The following is a 15,580-nucleotide window of genomic DNA, read 5'->3' as shown; positions in this document are numbered from 1 at the left end:
ATCACCACTGAGCTTTCTTTTGTGGTCGTGGACAAAAACGTCTGGCAAAAACAACAGCATACATTTTGCGAACTTTATTACATTTACAATACCAACAGGTATTGTAACAACAGGTAACCCTTACAACAGGTGTTGTAACAATACCAACAGGTAACCAGTGGCACCAATGACTGCCATGAGCCGACTGCAGTAGGCTCATGGCAAAACTACAAAACAAAACAGCTACAAAACAATCACATAAAAAACGCGCGTCTACATCACATCATCACAGATCACAAGAGCTACTGGTAAAGCTCGGCGGCAAGGCGCGCCAGCTTGCCGCGGAATTCCCGACGGGCATCGCCCCCACGCTCCAGTGCCTGCATCTCGCTCATTATGATGTTGCCCCAGTGGACACACTCGGGGTCAAACTGGGTGCGCCCACGCCGCATCTCATCCAGTTCGGTGACCAGCTGCGCGTCGACGTCGTCGGTCGCTCGTCGGCGCCTCCCACCGGCACGCTGGCTGGTTGTGGGTGTTGCTGTCGTGCGTGTGGCTGTCGTGAGTGTGGCTGTCGTGGGCGTGGGTGCTGCTGCCGTACGTGTGGCTGTCGTGGGCGTGGGTGCTGCTGTCGTACGTGTGGCTGTCGTGGGTGTGGGTGCTGCTGTCGTACGTGTGGCTGTCGTGGGTGTGGGTGTAGCTGTCGTGAACGTGGGTGAAGGTGTTGTAGGTGTTTCTGTCGTGGTTGTGGCCGCCGTGCGTGGGTCGCATGAGGTGGGTGCGTGAGAGGCGTGTGGTGACGGCGGTGTGTACTGTGTCTCTGATTCATATCCATATGAAACCTCTACCAGCGCCGCCGGCGAGGGGACCGAGGAGCAGTCGTCCAGAAACAGAACATCCGTCTCGAGCGGGTTTGGTGCATCGAGTTGACGCGGACGGCTCGGTCCTGGCTGCCGGCTGGGTCCAGCGTCTCCCGCGGACTGCGACCTCTCACAGGGGGGAACAGGACGCGGAGAAGGATCTGGTAGCTCCAGGTTGGATGAGGTCCTGAGGACATGTAAAAGGTTGGCATAATTAAGTAAATTACGTATCAATTTCTAAAGGTCTTTACGTATCGTCATGTTTAGTCAGCTCGCTAGATCGCAAAAACTCAGCTAGATCGCAAAATCCGCCGATTCCGGCCGAACGGGGGGAACCAAGTTTGTTTAATAAACTTGGCTATTATGATGATGATGATGATGATGAACATGACCTGACATATGACGACATAACCATAGGCGTAGGAGCGTGTGTGTGTGTGTGTGGGGGGGGGGCAGCATCGGTGTTGAGGAAACCGAAGTTACTTCGAAATGCTTCGCGGCGGCACGAAATTTTGTTGAGCGGGGGGAGGGAGGCGGAGGCAATGCAGTTTTTAGAACGACGTCAGAGATCCGACATGCATTTCAGTTCACCTGCGGCGCAGAGAGTGCATTATTTGGGTGTCATTGTGAATGAAACGTGGTTGTCGTGTGTTCCAGCCCCTTTCCTTTATCCTCCCCGTGCCTACACTAGATTCCTTTCCGACTTTTAAAGTATCCTCTGTCTGGTAGCCCGTCCTGGATCCTTCACATTGCGCTGGATAAACCGAGTTGATTTCACCCCCGTCTCGTCCTCGCGGTTCCCCGGTATGCCTCAGTGCAACCGGGATGCAAAAAAAATCATCGCGGTTGAGTTCCGCCCTGACTGCCGCCGTGTTTGTATCGCCGCCACGGGTTGTTGATAGTCGTCGCCGCCGAAGAGATAATATAAAGTAAAATCAATCAATTTTTCTCGATAACGAACCGGCCTTTATTGTTTATTCACCACAGTGGTCATTAACCCGCGCATGACTTGGGGGAGGGACTCTAAAAGTGACCTGATCTCCGGTAAATTCAGCTGAAAATGACCTCAAATGACACAGACGACAGTATTTTCGAAATCTACGAGTAAAATGGACCATAAAACATGCGTTACGTGACCGATGCATGATAAAAAAATTTCGTGACCTAGGATCAGGGCTGCGGAGTCGATGGATTTTAGTGTGACTCCGACTCCGACTCCGGCTTCGAAAATCGACTCCGACTCCGACTCCGACTCCGACTCCAACTCCGACTCCAACTCCGGGCGGTTCCATTAAAATACATATCATGATATTGAAGTTCATAAAAGAGATGTTTTTATCTTGCCTGAAACGATCTCCTGCGCGTTCCAAGGCTTTGCGTTGCAAATAAGCGTTAAAAATAGCATGCAGAATTAAAAAAGCAGGTTCCGGGGAATTCACCGTCTGCTGCTTCTTTCGCTGAAAACGTTCGTCCAAAACAGCAAAATGGCCTTTTTTTCGACAAAATCTAATTTCGAGCGCAGTATCGTCAATTAAACAGATGCAGTGCATGATGCTGAGCCATGCAGCGTTAACTCCGACTCCGACTCCAACTCCGGGCAGAACTGTCGACTCCGACCGACTCCAACTCCGACTCCGACTCCGCAGCCCTGCCTAGGATGACCTGGTCTTGACCCGAAAATTCACAGTTAAGGTTCGGTACCCTCAGGGTATCTAAGGCATATATCAAGGAGTGCGTAAACCAGAAATGATTCTGATCGGACTTGTCAGCCGGCGGCCAGAGCCTAAATTGTGAGCAAGCAATAATGCCGATAATTTTTATTTTGACCTGACCTGTGAGGTCATCAGTGACCTTGAGGTCAATGAAAATAGGTTTCGCTCGACAATTTTTGCAGGGCTATCAGATGGCGTTTGAATTTTGACGATCGGCCCCGCCTAGTTTCGGAGATAGGAGGGGGGGGGCTCTGGAGAGCCCCCCTCGTCAGTCACTCGCGTTATGGAAAATACCCCAGTCATGCGCGGGTTAAATCAATGAGCATCGCGGAACGCTAGGTAAATACTCATAGGTCGCCAATTTGTTAATGACAATACAGTGTAATGTAACTTACTCCGCGCGCCGCCTGACCCTGTCCAAAAACGGTAGGTCGTACGGGTGCGGCCTCCTGGGAGTCTGCTGGGCCCCGGACCCGCTAGGGAGCTTTTGCTTCCTCCTCTGGTACGCCGTTCTCAGGTTTTTGAACCTCGCCTGCGCCGCGGCGCCTGCAACAGTGTAAAACAAATCACATTATAGATCATTGTGCAAACTGGTAAGTACGAGCACAGTTTTACCGGGAGTTCCTAAATAAACAGTCGAATTATTTTTGCTTCTAGTGGCGTCAACTAACAAAATCACAACAATCAAATTGCACGTGATGATAGCACGTGCAATGCCATTTTATTTCATACCAAAATCAATCACTTTCTATCATGCAGCCGTATAGTACAGACATAAAAACAAAAATAGTACATTTCTATTTTGAGACAAAGTCAATCGTTGCAACACAACGTAAGCTACGCCGACACTTAAAAAGGACCCAAGTGCCATCAAGAACCGTCATTTTAAGTATAGTTGAGAAGTTTTTGGCAAGAGGTAGTGTGGAGAACGTAAAAAAAGGTAAATGTGGCCGAAAAAGAACCAAGAGGACGCCTTTAAACGCCCAAAAGGCACGAGAAGCCCTCCAGAGGAGCCCACAAAAGTCGCTCAGACGGCTGGGCCAGGAACTGGGCTGTAGCAAAACCACCGCTCACCGTTTGGCCAGAAACGACGTTCAGCTGTTCCCGTATAAGGTCTCCGTTCACCAAGCACTGTCGAAAGTCGACAAACAGTCACGGCTTCTTTACAGCGGCGGGTTTTTGAGAAATTGCGAGCAGGACAATGAGTTCCTTCACCGAATCTGGTTCAGCGACGAAGCCCATTTTCATATGGATGGCCGCGTGAACTCCCAGAATTTTCGATTCTGGTCGACGGAGCCACCCGATTTGGTCGCGGAAGCCCCTCTGCACAGTGTGAAGTGCACAGCCTGGTGTGCAATGAGCAGCGGTGGCATAATCGGACCTTTCTGGTTTGAGAACGACGCTGGGGAGTCTGTCACCGTCAACGCTCAGCGCTACCGGCAAGTCCTAGCCAAGTTCTGGACTGCGCTGAACAGGCGGCTGGGTGGAGACAGGCAGCTGATGGACCAACAATGGTTCCAACAAGACGGAGCCTCGGCGCACACGGCCGTTGCGACTCGAGAATGGCTGCGGAACCGATTCGGTTCGCGGGTTATCTCCCGCAGAGAGGTGCGGACCTGGCCCCCGCACTCTCCGGATCTGACCCCACTTGACTTCTTTCTCTGGGGTCACCTGAAGTCACAGGTCTACAAAAGCAACCCCAGAACCACAGATGACCTCAAGAGGGCCGTGTCGTCCGCGGTGCGCCGAGTGCGGCCGGAGATCTGCCGGGCTGCGGTGGAGTCCGCTCGGCGACGCGCAGAGCTGTGTGTGGAGCGAGAGGGGGCTCATCTGGAACACGTCCTCTGTGGCCGCAAATGAAGAGACAGCAAAAAGAAGATGGTATCACGTGAAATGGCATCGACTATTGTGTATGTTAGAAAGTGATTCGTTTTTGTCATGCCTTCCATGCTGATAATATACAGCTTTTACATACGACTGTTTATTTAGGAACTCCCGGTACAACAGAAACAGATTCAATCAACTGATAACTGATTTTCCAGTAGGTATGACTTCTGAGTGCCCAACTCTAATTTGAATATTGTTTGAACCTTTCATACAACATATCAGCGAAGGAGATATATTAATGTTATCTCCACAGTAGACAACTAACAAGATAAGTAGCCGAACTTAACCCGCGCACCGACGGGGGGCGGATATCCGCCCCCCCCCCTGAGGTTTTTCGCAAATAGCGGGAAAACCGCGGCGCGTAGCGCCGCGAAATTTGGTGTGACTATAACCTCATCAATTTTACACATGGTGTGCTAGTTTGAACCTCCTACCTTTTAACTCTATTCCTGGCGGGCTCCGCCGGGACAAGAAACTGGCGGGGGGGGGGGCCGATTCGGCCCCCCCCTGAGATCTCGAGAACGAAGCAAGATAGCGACAAACGGTAAACGGCATCGGATACGCACGGTCAAGATCTACAATTTTTACAAAGGTCATTTTCAGGTCAGGTCAAAGATGACGTCACAGGGGTCGAAAAAGTCTAAATGGCGGCGCTAGATATGGAGAGAGTTTTTCTCGAATAACTTTCGAATTAGTCAAGATAGGAACAAACTAAGGGCATCATCGTGATCCTCTCGGCAATCCGCATCGAATGATATATATGTTGACCTCGCAAGGTCAAGGTCAAAGGTTGACCTCAGGTCACGTGACCTCGAGGTCATCATGTATATCATTCGATGCGTCTTGACGAGCTGAACACAATGAGACCATCCACGCGTCTGTATCTTGTTCCTGTACGGAGTTATTGGCCAAAAACCTTTGGTGACCTTTGATGACGTCACATGACCTCACAGCTGCCCAACAGCAAAACAGACCTCAAGGTAGTGAAGGTTGATCGTATATGAAGTCATGTATGGTATATGGGGCCATTCCGACCCGTTTTAGTGGTAAAAACAGGGAGTTGATTTTTCCCCCATTGACTTATAATGGGGAGGTCGCGAAACTGACCTGACCTTAGGTCACCGATATCAAAATTCCGATATATACAAATTGCACATACTGGTACCCTAACTAAAGCCTGAAGAGAAGAAATTGATCGGTCAAAAACTCTAGCTCTGGCGTGATTGCAAACTTTTCTGAGATAGGGTCACCAAACCGCCTCTGGTGACCTGACCTGAGGTCAGATCAACTCAAAATTTTCAGACATGTTGCGTAGAAGCCTTTTAGGAAAAGTCAGAAAATTTGAGCTTCCTAGCTCAACGCGTTTGGGAGAAATAACCAAAAAACCTCAGGGGGGGCTCCTGAGGCCCCCCCGCCAGGAATAGGGTTAAGGTCAGGTCACCAGGTCACTTTGAATGACCCAACCTCAAGTCACTTTTTTGCAACTTAATCACCGTGCCAGAGCTACAGTAGATGTCGGAGGCCTTTGAAAGTCACAGGATATTATTAGGTCATTAGTAGCTACAATTTGTATATCTCGGAATTTTCATACCGGTGACCTAAGGTCAGGTCAATTTCGCGACCTCCCCATTATAAGTCAATGGGGGAAAAATCAACTCCCTGTTTTTACCACTAAAACGGGTCGGAATGGCCCCATATACCATACATGACTTCATATACGATCAACCTTCACTACCTTGAGGTCTGTTTTGCTGTTGGGCAGCTGTGAGGTCATGTGACGTCATCAAAGGTCACCAAAGGTTTTTGGCCAATAACTCCGTACAGGAACAAGATACAGACGCGTGGATGGTCTCATTGTGTTCAGCTCGTCAAGACGCATCGAATGATATACCTACATGATGACCTCGTGGTCACGTGACCTGAGGTCAACCTTTGACCTTGACCTTTCGAGGTCAACATATATATCATTCGATGCGGATTGACGAGAGGATCACGATGATGCCCTTAGTTTGTTCCTATCTTGACTAATTCGAAAGTTATTCGAGAAAAACTCTCTCCATATCTAGCGCCGCCATTTTGACTTTTTCGACCCCTGTGACGTCACCTTTGACCTGACCTGAAAATGACCTTAGTAAAAATTGTAGATCTTGGCCGTGCGTATCCGATGCCGTTTACCGCTTGTCGCTATCTTGCTTCGTTCTCGAGATCTCAGGGGGGGGGCGGTCATCCGCCCCCCCCCCCGTCGGTGCGAAGTTGGCGCAGACCCCCGTCGGTGCGCGGGTTAATACGTTTTTATCAGTTTTCAGTTTGTGCAATGCATTTCCTTGCCCATCCACAATACACTTGTCTTTGCTGGTTTAAATAGCCACGATATCAAGGAACTAGATATGCATACATTTACATTGCAAGTGCATTAATATTGTTTTGATTTCCATATCGCAGTTGTAAAGTTGGCTATTTTCTTTACTCACTGCTTAAAAAAGAGCTCAGCAATACATACTTGTTAGACCATTGCAACATGGGCCTACCTGAACAGCCACAGGCCTCTCCGACAGCACGCCAAGCACCATCTTTTACTGTTTTATTTGAGTACTGTGGAACACTGAGATCCCACAGTAGAGGGCGCCGCTCCACCTCCTCTATCAGTTGCTGGGTATCTGTGGGCAAAGCACATGCAGGTCAATGCTTACATCAGTGCTTGTTTATTGGGGTTAGGGGCGCATCTCTTCTGAGTTATGACTGATGTAATATCTAGATGCAATTTACGACATAATTTTGAGCATGACAATCTGATGACATTGACAACCAGTTTGATGGACTACAGTAGATAAAACATGAAATTTGTTTTAACATTCTGTCAGTTTGTCACTTGGTGAAGGCAGAAATGCAGTAGGTAATGACATCACCCACCATTACCAATCGTTGTAAACTACATGCATTTGCTTTAGTTGTTCAAGAGCTTACCCAATAACAAAATAAGGTTTACTGCACATGCAAAAGTACAATCAAATTACAATCAGCATACATAATCCAAGCTGTATTCGCCTGGGGGGTGGACCGGGAGCGCGGGTCAGTAGGTAGCAGTGGGAAACGCTCAGAAGTGACTGCATGAAGAGAAGTGGCTGAATTAGATTATTCAGCTAAGGTCCTAGCTGAATTAGAAAAACTTCAGAAACGAGCTGTACAATCAAATTACAATCAGCATACATAATCCATTGGCAGTCAAAACAGGCTCCCACTTGAGGTGATATGTACTCAGACGCAAAGTGGCTTAACCCTCGCCGGCAAAGTGGGGGATGCAAGGATGCAAGCACCCTCATGTTTTCCACACATCCCACAAAGGCATAAAGACATTTGGCTGAAATTAAGTATACCTATGCGTCCATCCTTTTCCAACTACTCTGAAAATTTTGGGGTCATGTCATGTCAGGTCACCACATTATGTCATATCCTAGGTCATGTGTGTACATAATAAACAGATTTTGTGAACAATCTGAGTGTTCTTGCTCACAGATAACTCAAGATGGTGAGCCTGGAGACTTTGGGATGGTTACCCCTCAGACCTCAGGATAATGTCCGGCAGACTTTGTGATGGTGCGCCCTGACTCAGGATGGTGTCTCAGACCCTTGAGATGGTACCCCCTCAGACCTCAGGATGGTGCCCTCAGAGAACTCAGGATAGTGCCCCAGGATAACTTTAGAATGTGGAGACCCTGGACCGGGGACCCTGGAGACCTTGGAAATAGTACCCCCCACCCCACCCTACCTCCTGAGGGACAGAAATAGTGCCTCCAGCAGACCTAAAATGGTGCCCTATATTCTAACACACCTTCTAGATGATGCCCCATTACCTCTGTAATAAAGCTCCTATAGGTTGAGGTGACCTCCGGGATGGTGCCCCAGGAGGCCCAGGGGGCACCCTGACCCAGATGTGGCCCCCACGGCCCCCTGGATCCGCTATTGCCTATGACAGCCTGCTTTCAGATCCCATTGCCAAATTAAGTGCTTTTGTTGTAGGTTAAGCTCCACATCATTTTTGAACCAAGTACTAATAGGAACTCTCATTCAGTTCCAAGTTAATATATGGGTAATATATGGAGGTTTAATGCTACATTTAAACTTATTAAATGGGGCCTACCAACTTTTGCAGATACCAAAGTTGCATATGAAATATTCCAAATGTTGCACACAGATGGAGCTATGTATTGGGTGTAGATGTGGTCCCTGCCGTACGGTGGTTTTGTCCTTCAACAAAGATAGCTGTGATAGGTATGTTACAAGCTATAACCATTCCAAACCAATGCAATGCAAGCAATCAAACCAATGCACAAGCATTTCTGCTCACCCAATTTTCGGAAACATTGCAAAAATGGATGAAGATCCTACACAATCCAGAATCAGGATGGACCACCATGGAGGGTCTCAGGATCCAGACTAGATTCTGAGCAATTTTCCAGGGCGCTGTTCAATCAGTTTTTTATCAGCAGGCTGCAAGCATGCTGCTGGTTCTTGGATCCTCATTAATCGAATTCACGTGGCCTATTCATTTGACCAATGAGAGGCCAAGAAGCGCCAGCAATAACTTCCTCATATGGGAAAAACCGACGACATGCTGGTAAAAACAGCGACCGAGCAGAGCTTGGATTATTTGACTCTGACAAAATGAGACAATTTTTAGATGCTTTGGAGGCATTCATAAGCATAACTGCTTCCACAGAAATTTAGCACTTGAAGGTAATTACTTTCGGTTTTCACTGTCAACATGATTTCAGCTTTTGTTTGTCTAGAAGCCAGGCACAAGACTGATCAGGAATGATTCATAACAAAAATTGCCACCTACTTATTATCCATATTCAAATAATATGTATCAATGTTTGAAAGGCTTCTTGGCAAAATGTAAGATCCTTCACGGGCTTCAGATCTAGCACACTTCCCTACCATGGCTAGATAAATGATTTCAGAGGTGGGCGGGGGGGGGGGACTAGGCCTTCAGGGGCCTTGAAGGAAAAGGGCCCCCCAAGTGTCTCAAAAGGCCCAAAATCATATTACCTTCATTATCCATGACTTGCTGTACATAGGAGATAGGTGTCTGGAAACCAGACTGGAAATAATACACATTGTGCCGAATATGTCCGGCGAAAATTTCAGAGCACGTCCTGCGTAACTTCGCATGCGCCGAATTCGGCGCATGGCGGCGGACGCCATAGCCTTTATATAGCCTTGATCGGACAGATGTGGGCATGCGCTTTATATAAAAAGGGCTTAATTTTCGCACAAATAGGCACATAATTTTTGGCAAAAATCACACAGAAATTTCAGCGCAAAATCGCTTGCCCCGAATTTCGGCGCAAGAGGGTCTCACCGGCGTCCGGTGTAGTGTATGGATGTTTTCCAGTCTGGTCTGGAAGGAAATTATGCCTAGCAAACACCTTTCTGTCAAATTTTAATGTGTGATGAAGAACTTGGTGACAAAATAGACAATAACAGAGGGGCCCTGGTACGACTTGCGGAGGCCCTTATTGGGCTCACTGAGCCGCAGCAGGGCTGAAAATTTACAGAGTCACCAAGTTTACACCAATACATGCCCAAGTGGTTAATTTTCTTTAAAACATAAGTCACAAGGGCCCACTTTTGTTATATATCAGGCCCCCCAGGTCCCCCCAGGAAATGGAATTATGGGGCCTGGGGGGGGGGGGGACGGTCCCGCACGGCTTCTCCGGCACTGATCCCCACCAATAAATCAAAATTGAGACCAATATCCAACCAGTAAAAATCTCTTTCATATATCCTGACTAGTAATCGGCAAAGAGGACGGTATTTTGTAAATATCTTACCTATTTGCTGCTCCATAGCTGCATGCTCGTAATGCAGTACCATCCAGCAACACCTCAGCGACAGCCAGAAAGTTCAAAATATTCAACTTCTCGGCGATCGAGAGCAACAGCTCGTTCATTGGTTATAATTATCGTGACGTCACGCTCCGCGACCGTCGGCGATCGTCGGATGTTGCCGACATATTGGGCAATTTTTGAACAACCCTGAATAGCATTTGGCAGCACTTCAGCAACCCAGAGCAACAGAAAAGGCTGTTGCCGAGCAACCGATTGCTGGGAATTGCCGACGGGAGTTGCCCGTGTACAACGGGCTTAATGAACGAACGGATGAATTAATGCCTGGCGTGTGAGATCTAAACCGCTTCGAATCTTGACTGTTTAACTGAATAATTTCGATGTTTAACTGTATAACTGTCCCTCTACGTCTGTATGTGTATATGAGTGCATTTAACTCTGGTATGTGCAGATATTTTAAATTAACTCAGCGCGTCTTACCTTATAGAATATACTGGAATCATTGAGATATAGTCAACAAAAGGCTATCAACTCAGCAGCCTGACATTCAAAACACAAGGGAACAATGGGGTATATTTCGGTTGCTGAAGACAACATAACACTGTATAAACACCACCCATCCAAAAGGCTGGGTCAACAAAAGGCTATCAACTCAGCAGCCTTACATTCAAAACAGAAGGGAACAATGGGGTATATTTCGGTTGCTGAAGACAACATAACACTGTATAAACACCACCCATCCAAAAGGCTGGGTCAACAAAAGGCTATCAACTCAGCAGCCTGACATTCAAAACAGAAGGGAACAATGGGGTATATTTCGGTTGCTGAAGACAACATAACACTGTATAAACACCACCCATCCAATACACACAACGCCAGTATACAGACAGAAATCGCCTGGAAGCGGGAGGGCGGTATCTCCGGCGCCGGGGGTCACGGCGACCGCCCCCTGTCCCATCCAACACACACATGACACAACGGCATCTTCGCCGACATATCCTAGCATCTGCGCAGCGGCTGCGCAGATGGCTGAGACAGGCTGAGACTGCTGAGGCAGTTCTATAGCTTTGGCTGAGGCTGAGGCTGCCAGGCTGATGCAGCCTCAGCCTGCCAAATCGCGCACCTTCTTTCCTTGCAGAGATTCCCAGAACTCGCGCTTGTAAGGCGTCATCAACGGTGCCAGTACTTTCTGGATTCTGTCCAGTGTCCAGCTTATCCTTATTTACTCCACGAGCGACCGCTCGCCTATTGGGCTGCGTGATTGGGTCGTACGTGGTCTTGAACAGGTCATAAGCGGCCCAGCTGGGGCTGCCATGTCGTGTTTTTAGAAATAGTCGAGTCGATCGTCTCCACGTCGAGCCTGGACCACCTTAATGTCTCTCAACATAGGCCTCATGTCACCACCGGCAAGCCGCGTCAGCTTGGCGGTACTGACGCCATTCACCAGGTCTCGGAAATCGCCTGGCAACATTTCCACTACTCGTCCAGACCGTTCACAGATTTTAACTTTTAACAAAATCAGAAAAATCCTCCACTACAGCTTTTGAAAGAGATTTGTTCACGACCTGGTGAATGGCGTCCGCTGACATACTAGCAGGGCTGCGGAGTCGATGGATTTTCGGCGACTCCGACTCCGACTCCGGCTTTCAAAAACCAGCTCCGACTCCGACTCCGACTCCGGGCAGAATTGTCGACTCCGACCGACTCCAACTCCCGACTCCGACTCCACAGACCTAGCAGGGCTGCGGAGTCGACAGATTTTCGGTGACTCCGACTCCGACTCCGGCTCGGGTTTCTAAAATCGACTCCGACTCCGACTCCGACTCCGGTCACAACTGTCGACTCCGACCGACTCCGACTCCGACTCCGACTCCGACTCCGCAGCCCTGCATACTAGTATGTCCTTTCTCCAAATATTTTACTGTGACTGTGTTACTGTTGAGTGCCACATCAGTCCTATTCACCATGTTTTGAAGGGCCGTCAGAAATGTCCAATTCTTATTCTGTGCCGAACAGTTGTCGACCCAGAAGGTGAGGCTGACCGCGTGCCGATGGAGTTCCGCGAATTTCATAAATGTGGAGGCCACGTCGGGCGCGTCCCTCCCTGCCACACCCTCGTGCCACACGATGCACACGCCCTGACCCTTGCCGCCGCCAAGTGAGACGCAAGTTTCATTGTACGCTATGAGGCGGGATGTGAAAACACGTCTTGTGGGGCAGGATTGGGAGAACGGCAATCCTCATCATGTCCGCGGACACCATCATCTCGTCTGCCGTCCGCGGCCTTGACCGGTCTCGGGCGTATTCCGCCCGCGCCCGCTCGGCCCTGTCGAGGTTGGAAGCGTGATCCTGGCACACCTGACGACCGATTTCGGTATGTGTTTGCTAGTCTTACCTCCCACCTATCATGGAACATGTTATTCGACGATGTGCAGATGTCAGGGTAGGGTCAAGTTCATCCTAGGCCATCTAAAAACATTCCATTTTAGGCTTGCTGAATTTACTTTTCGTGAAGATTTTTGACTGCATTTTTGGTAAAAGCTTCTCAAATCATGATCTCATGTAATAGGGACACACAAACTAATCGGTGAACACATCAGCATTCAGTATACACACAGACATACTAACACATAGCATTGACACTGACCTAGCTAGACCTGAGATGACCACAGCCAGTAAAAACCTAGTCTGATAGTGTGAAAAAGAGCTGTTCTAGCTGGCTTGGTACCACAAACGGCAGTGCCATCGTTATATGATGGCACCGCACATGATATTCCAACGTTGGCCCCAAACAGCATCATTTTTTAGTTTGACCTGACCTGGATGGTCAATGATTGACCTATTGAGGTAAAATTGGGTACCATTGGTTTTATCTCTTCCCAAAGAATCTGTTGGTCTTTGCCTCGGAGCTCTATCTCCAGCAGGAACGAAATGGCGCGAGGGTGGCAACCCCCCCCCCATGTGCGTTCTAGGATGGGAAAATGGCATGTGCGGGCGAGGGTTAAAACGTGGTGGTAAAAATATGCTGCTTTAAAGGGACTGACCCACCTTTGCATTAGTTCTGAGTTGAGATAGCCAAGTTGGCGGCCAGGTTCAGAAACCACTATATATCCTGGTCGCAATATACTCAGTTTCGTGGTCTTAAAGAGATTCGTTCCCTTCATTTGAAAAGTGGGCCTTAGCTAAGGCCCTATCTCTTAACTAGTAACGGCCATTTGATGACGTCATTTGCATTTTGAACGCCTGTCACGCATGTGAATCTATATTATGATTTATAACATGTCTGTACGTGTGTCATGCCTTATGTGTCTTATTGCGCCTGAAAGGCGCCGCGTATCGACGTGAAATTTGGCATGTCGAATCTCTGGGTTGAGGCGACCTCTGTATTAAAATTTGGGACGGATTGGCCCAGGGGTGCGCCGTCAGCACGCGCTCGCGTGCGCCATAGGGTTAACACAGGAAACGGTCAAAACGAACATCGGACGAAAACCGGCCTGCGGCGCCTGCTTCCCGGCTGTATAAGTCGGCAACGGGTGGGCGCAGCGAGAAGCGGTTTTCACCACTGGATAGAGGAGAGATGGAACTAGCGTATTGATATGGTTTCATGGTATAGCACGCGACACGTGCAAGACAGCACCCCTGGTTGTGAAAAAATGACCAATTTCATGCATTGTGGGAAGAAAACCGATGCCGCTGGAAAACGGCTTGACGGAATGAAATCGGTGTTGCATCATTTTGCAGACAAATGTACGTGTAATAGTAGGAAAGCAAATAAAAAGTGACGATCCGTACCATTTCTTTAATAATGAAAAATTAATTTGAAAATTTGATTTGCACGGAGCGCGATGTCCTTTACAACACCAAAACTTATTGAAAACGATGATCAATCGCTATGAAACCTACATATTCGGAAAGAGCATTCTTTTCTGACCAATATCCACCCAAAATATTATCGAAAAGTCAATAAACTTTTGTGAAAATGACTCAAACATCCGACCGTGTTTTGTTAACGTTACGGGTATTTTTCGACAAAATCCGATCGATGGCTTACGGCCGGCAGGCCCAGGCAGGCCATTGAACCTTCGACAACAATCGGTAGCGGAAGGCACCTCTCGCCAGGGGAATTCGCCAGTAAATAAAATAAATTTATTCTTGCAATAACTCAGCCGCTACCGGGCCGATTGTGCTGAATTTTGGGACTGTCAACGGGCACATATCGAACGACACATTACCATATGTAGGGTGCTAAATGCTAATGCACGTGCACACCTGGAAAGGAGCAGTTTCCTATCTCAAGAACGGCTGGGCCAATTTCTCTCAAACTTGGTACACACTACAGAACCCATAAAATCAATTAAATACCATACAGTTATCGTGCAAACATGGCCATCTAGTTTTCACTTGATTTACAAATAAGCTAATCACTAATCAGAGACACTTGTTATTGTATGAGCCGCGTCATATTTGAGAGCAAATACCTATATTTGCTGCCAAATTTCCCCCACATTGACATGAAGTAAATCCTTCATTACGTCACAGATCCGATCTAAATGACGTCACGATGAAATATAAAAGTCGCAATATCTAAAAAAGTATACAATGAAAACGCGTAAAAACTTGCAGAATTCATCACAATATCATAAGTAACATTTCCGAATCCTAAATGGTACTTTTTTGAAGGTGGGCACAGGGGAGCACTGCCGCTTCAACCCTATTGGCCGTAGTGTCTAACGGTGGCGGCCATATTGCGCAGACCAGGAACCGGCTGCCGCCTGTGTGGAGGAATAGGGAATTCGGGACCTCGATTTACGTTTGCGGCCGCCGTATCCGTTACGATCAAGTTACGTAGATACGGATCCCGGAATCTAATGCAGAATTAAGTGGGAAACACGATCGTATCTTCAGAATTCCTTAAATTCACTCGCCGGACCTACATTTGCCCCGGCCGAGGGGTTGATTGAACCCACCTCGCTAATGCGCCGCTAATTAAACTAGAATTAAGCGGTAAAGTGGTCGTATGCGGCAAAGTATAATGTAGAGTGACTGGGAGGAACCCGCTTTAAAGGTCTCAGGTCAACCTGTGACCTCTGAGGTCAGGTCAAGTGATCTAAGGTACGGGTTCGGTTTTTGGTAAATAACTTCGCCAGAAATGGCCGTAGAGCCGCGATTTTGGCATCATCGTGTTCAGCTAGCTCAGGCGCATCGAGTGATATACTTTTTGTTCGGGTCAGGTCAACGTAGGGTGTTGACCTCAGGTCAAGGTCAGGTCAGCACCCCCAGGTCACGAAGCTGG

General features: G+C 48.1%; 1 protein-coding gene across 1 annotated transcript; it reads right to left on the bottom strand.

Moving 5' to 3' along the window:
- Positions 1-59: 59 nt before the first annotated feature.
- On the bottom strand, positions 60-10,570 carry LOC122381179 (cell surface glycoprotein 1-like). Its single transcript, XM_043365050.1, has 4 exons — positions 10,273-10,570; positions 6,967-7,095; positions 2,947-3,097; positions 60-1,026 (listed from the first exon to the last, which is right to left on the bottom strand). The coding sequence occupies exons 1-4, from the start codon at positions 10,313-10,315 to the stop codon at positions 282-284; spliced, it is 1,068 nt and encodes a 355-aa protein (XP_043220985.1). The 5' UTR covers positions 10,316-10,570; the 3' UTR covers positions 60-281.
- Positions 10,571-15,580: the final 5,010 nt, after the last annotated feature.

The sequence above is a fragment of the Amphibalanus amphitrite genome, unplaced genomic scaffold (genome assembly GCF_019059575.1).
Source record: "Amphibalanus amphitrite isolate SeventyFive unplaced genomic scaffold, NRLGWU_Aamphi_draft 000010F_arrow, whole genome shotgun sequence".
NCBI classification, from domain to species: Eukaryota; Metazoa; Arthropoda; class Thecostraca; order Balanomorpha; family Balanidae; genus Amphibalanus; species Amphibalanus amphitrite.
The sequence above is the reverse complement of the archived record's forward strand: the minus strand, read 5'-3'. Positions and strand labels throughout refer to the sequence as shown.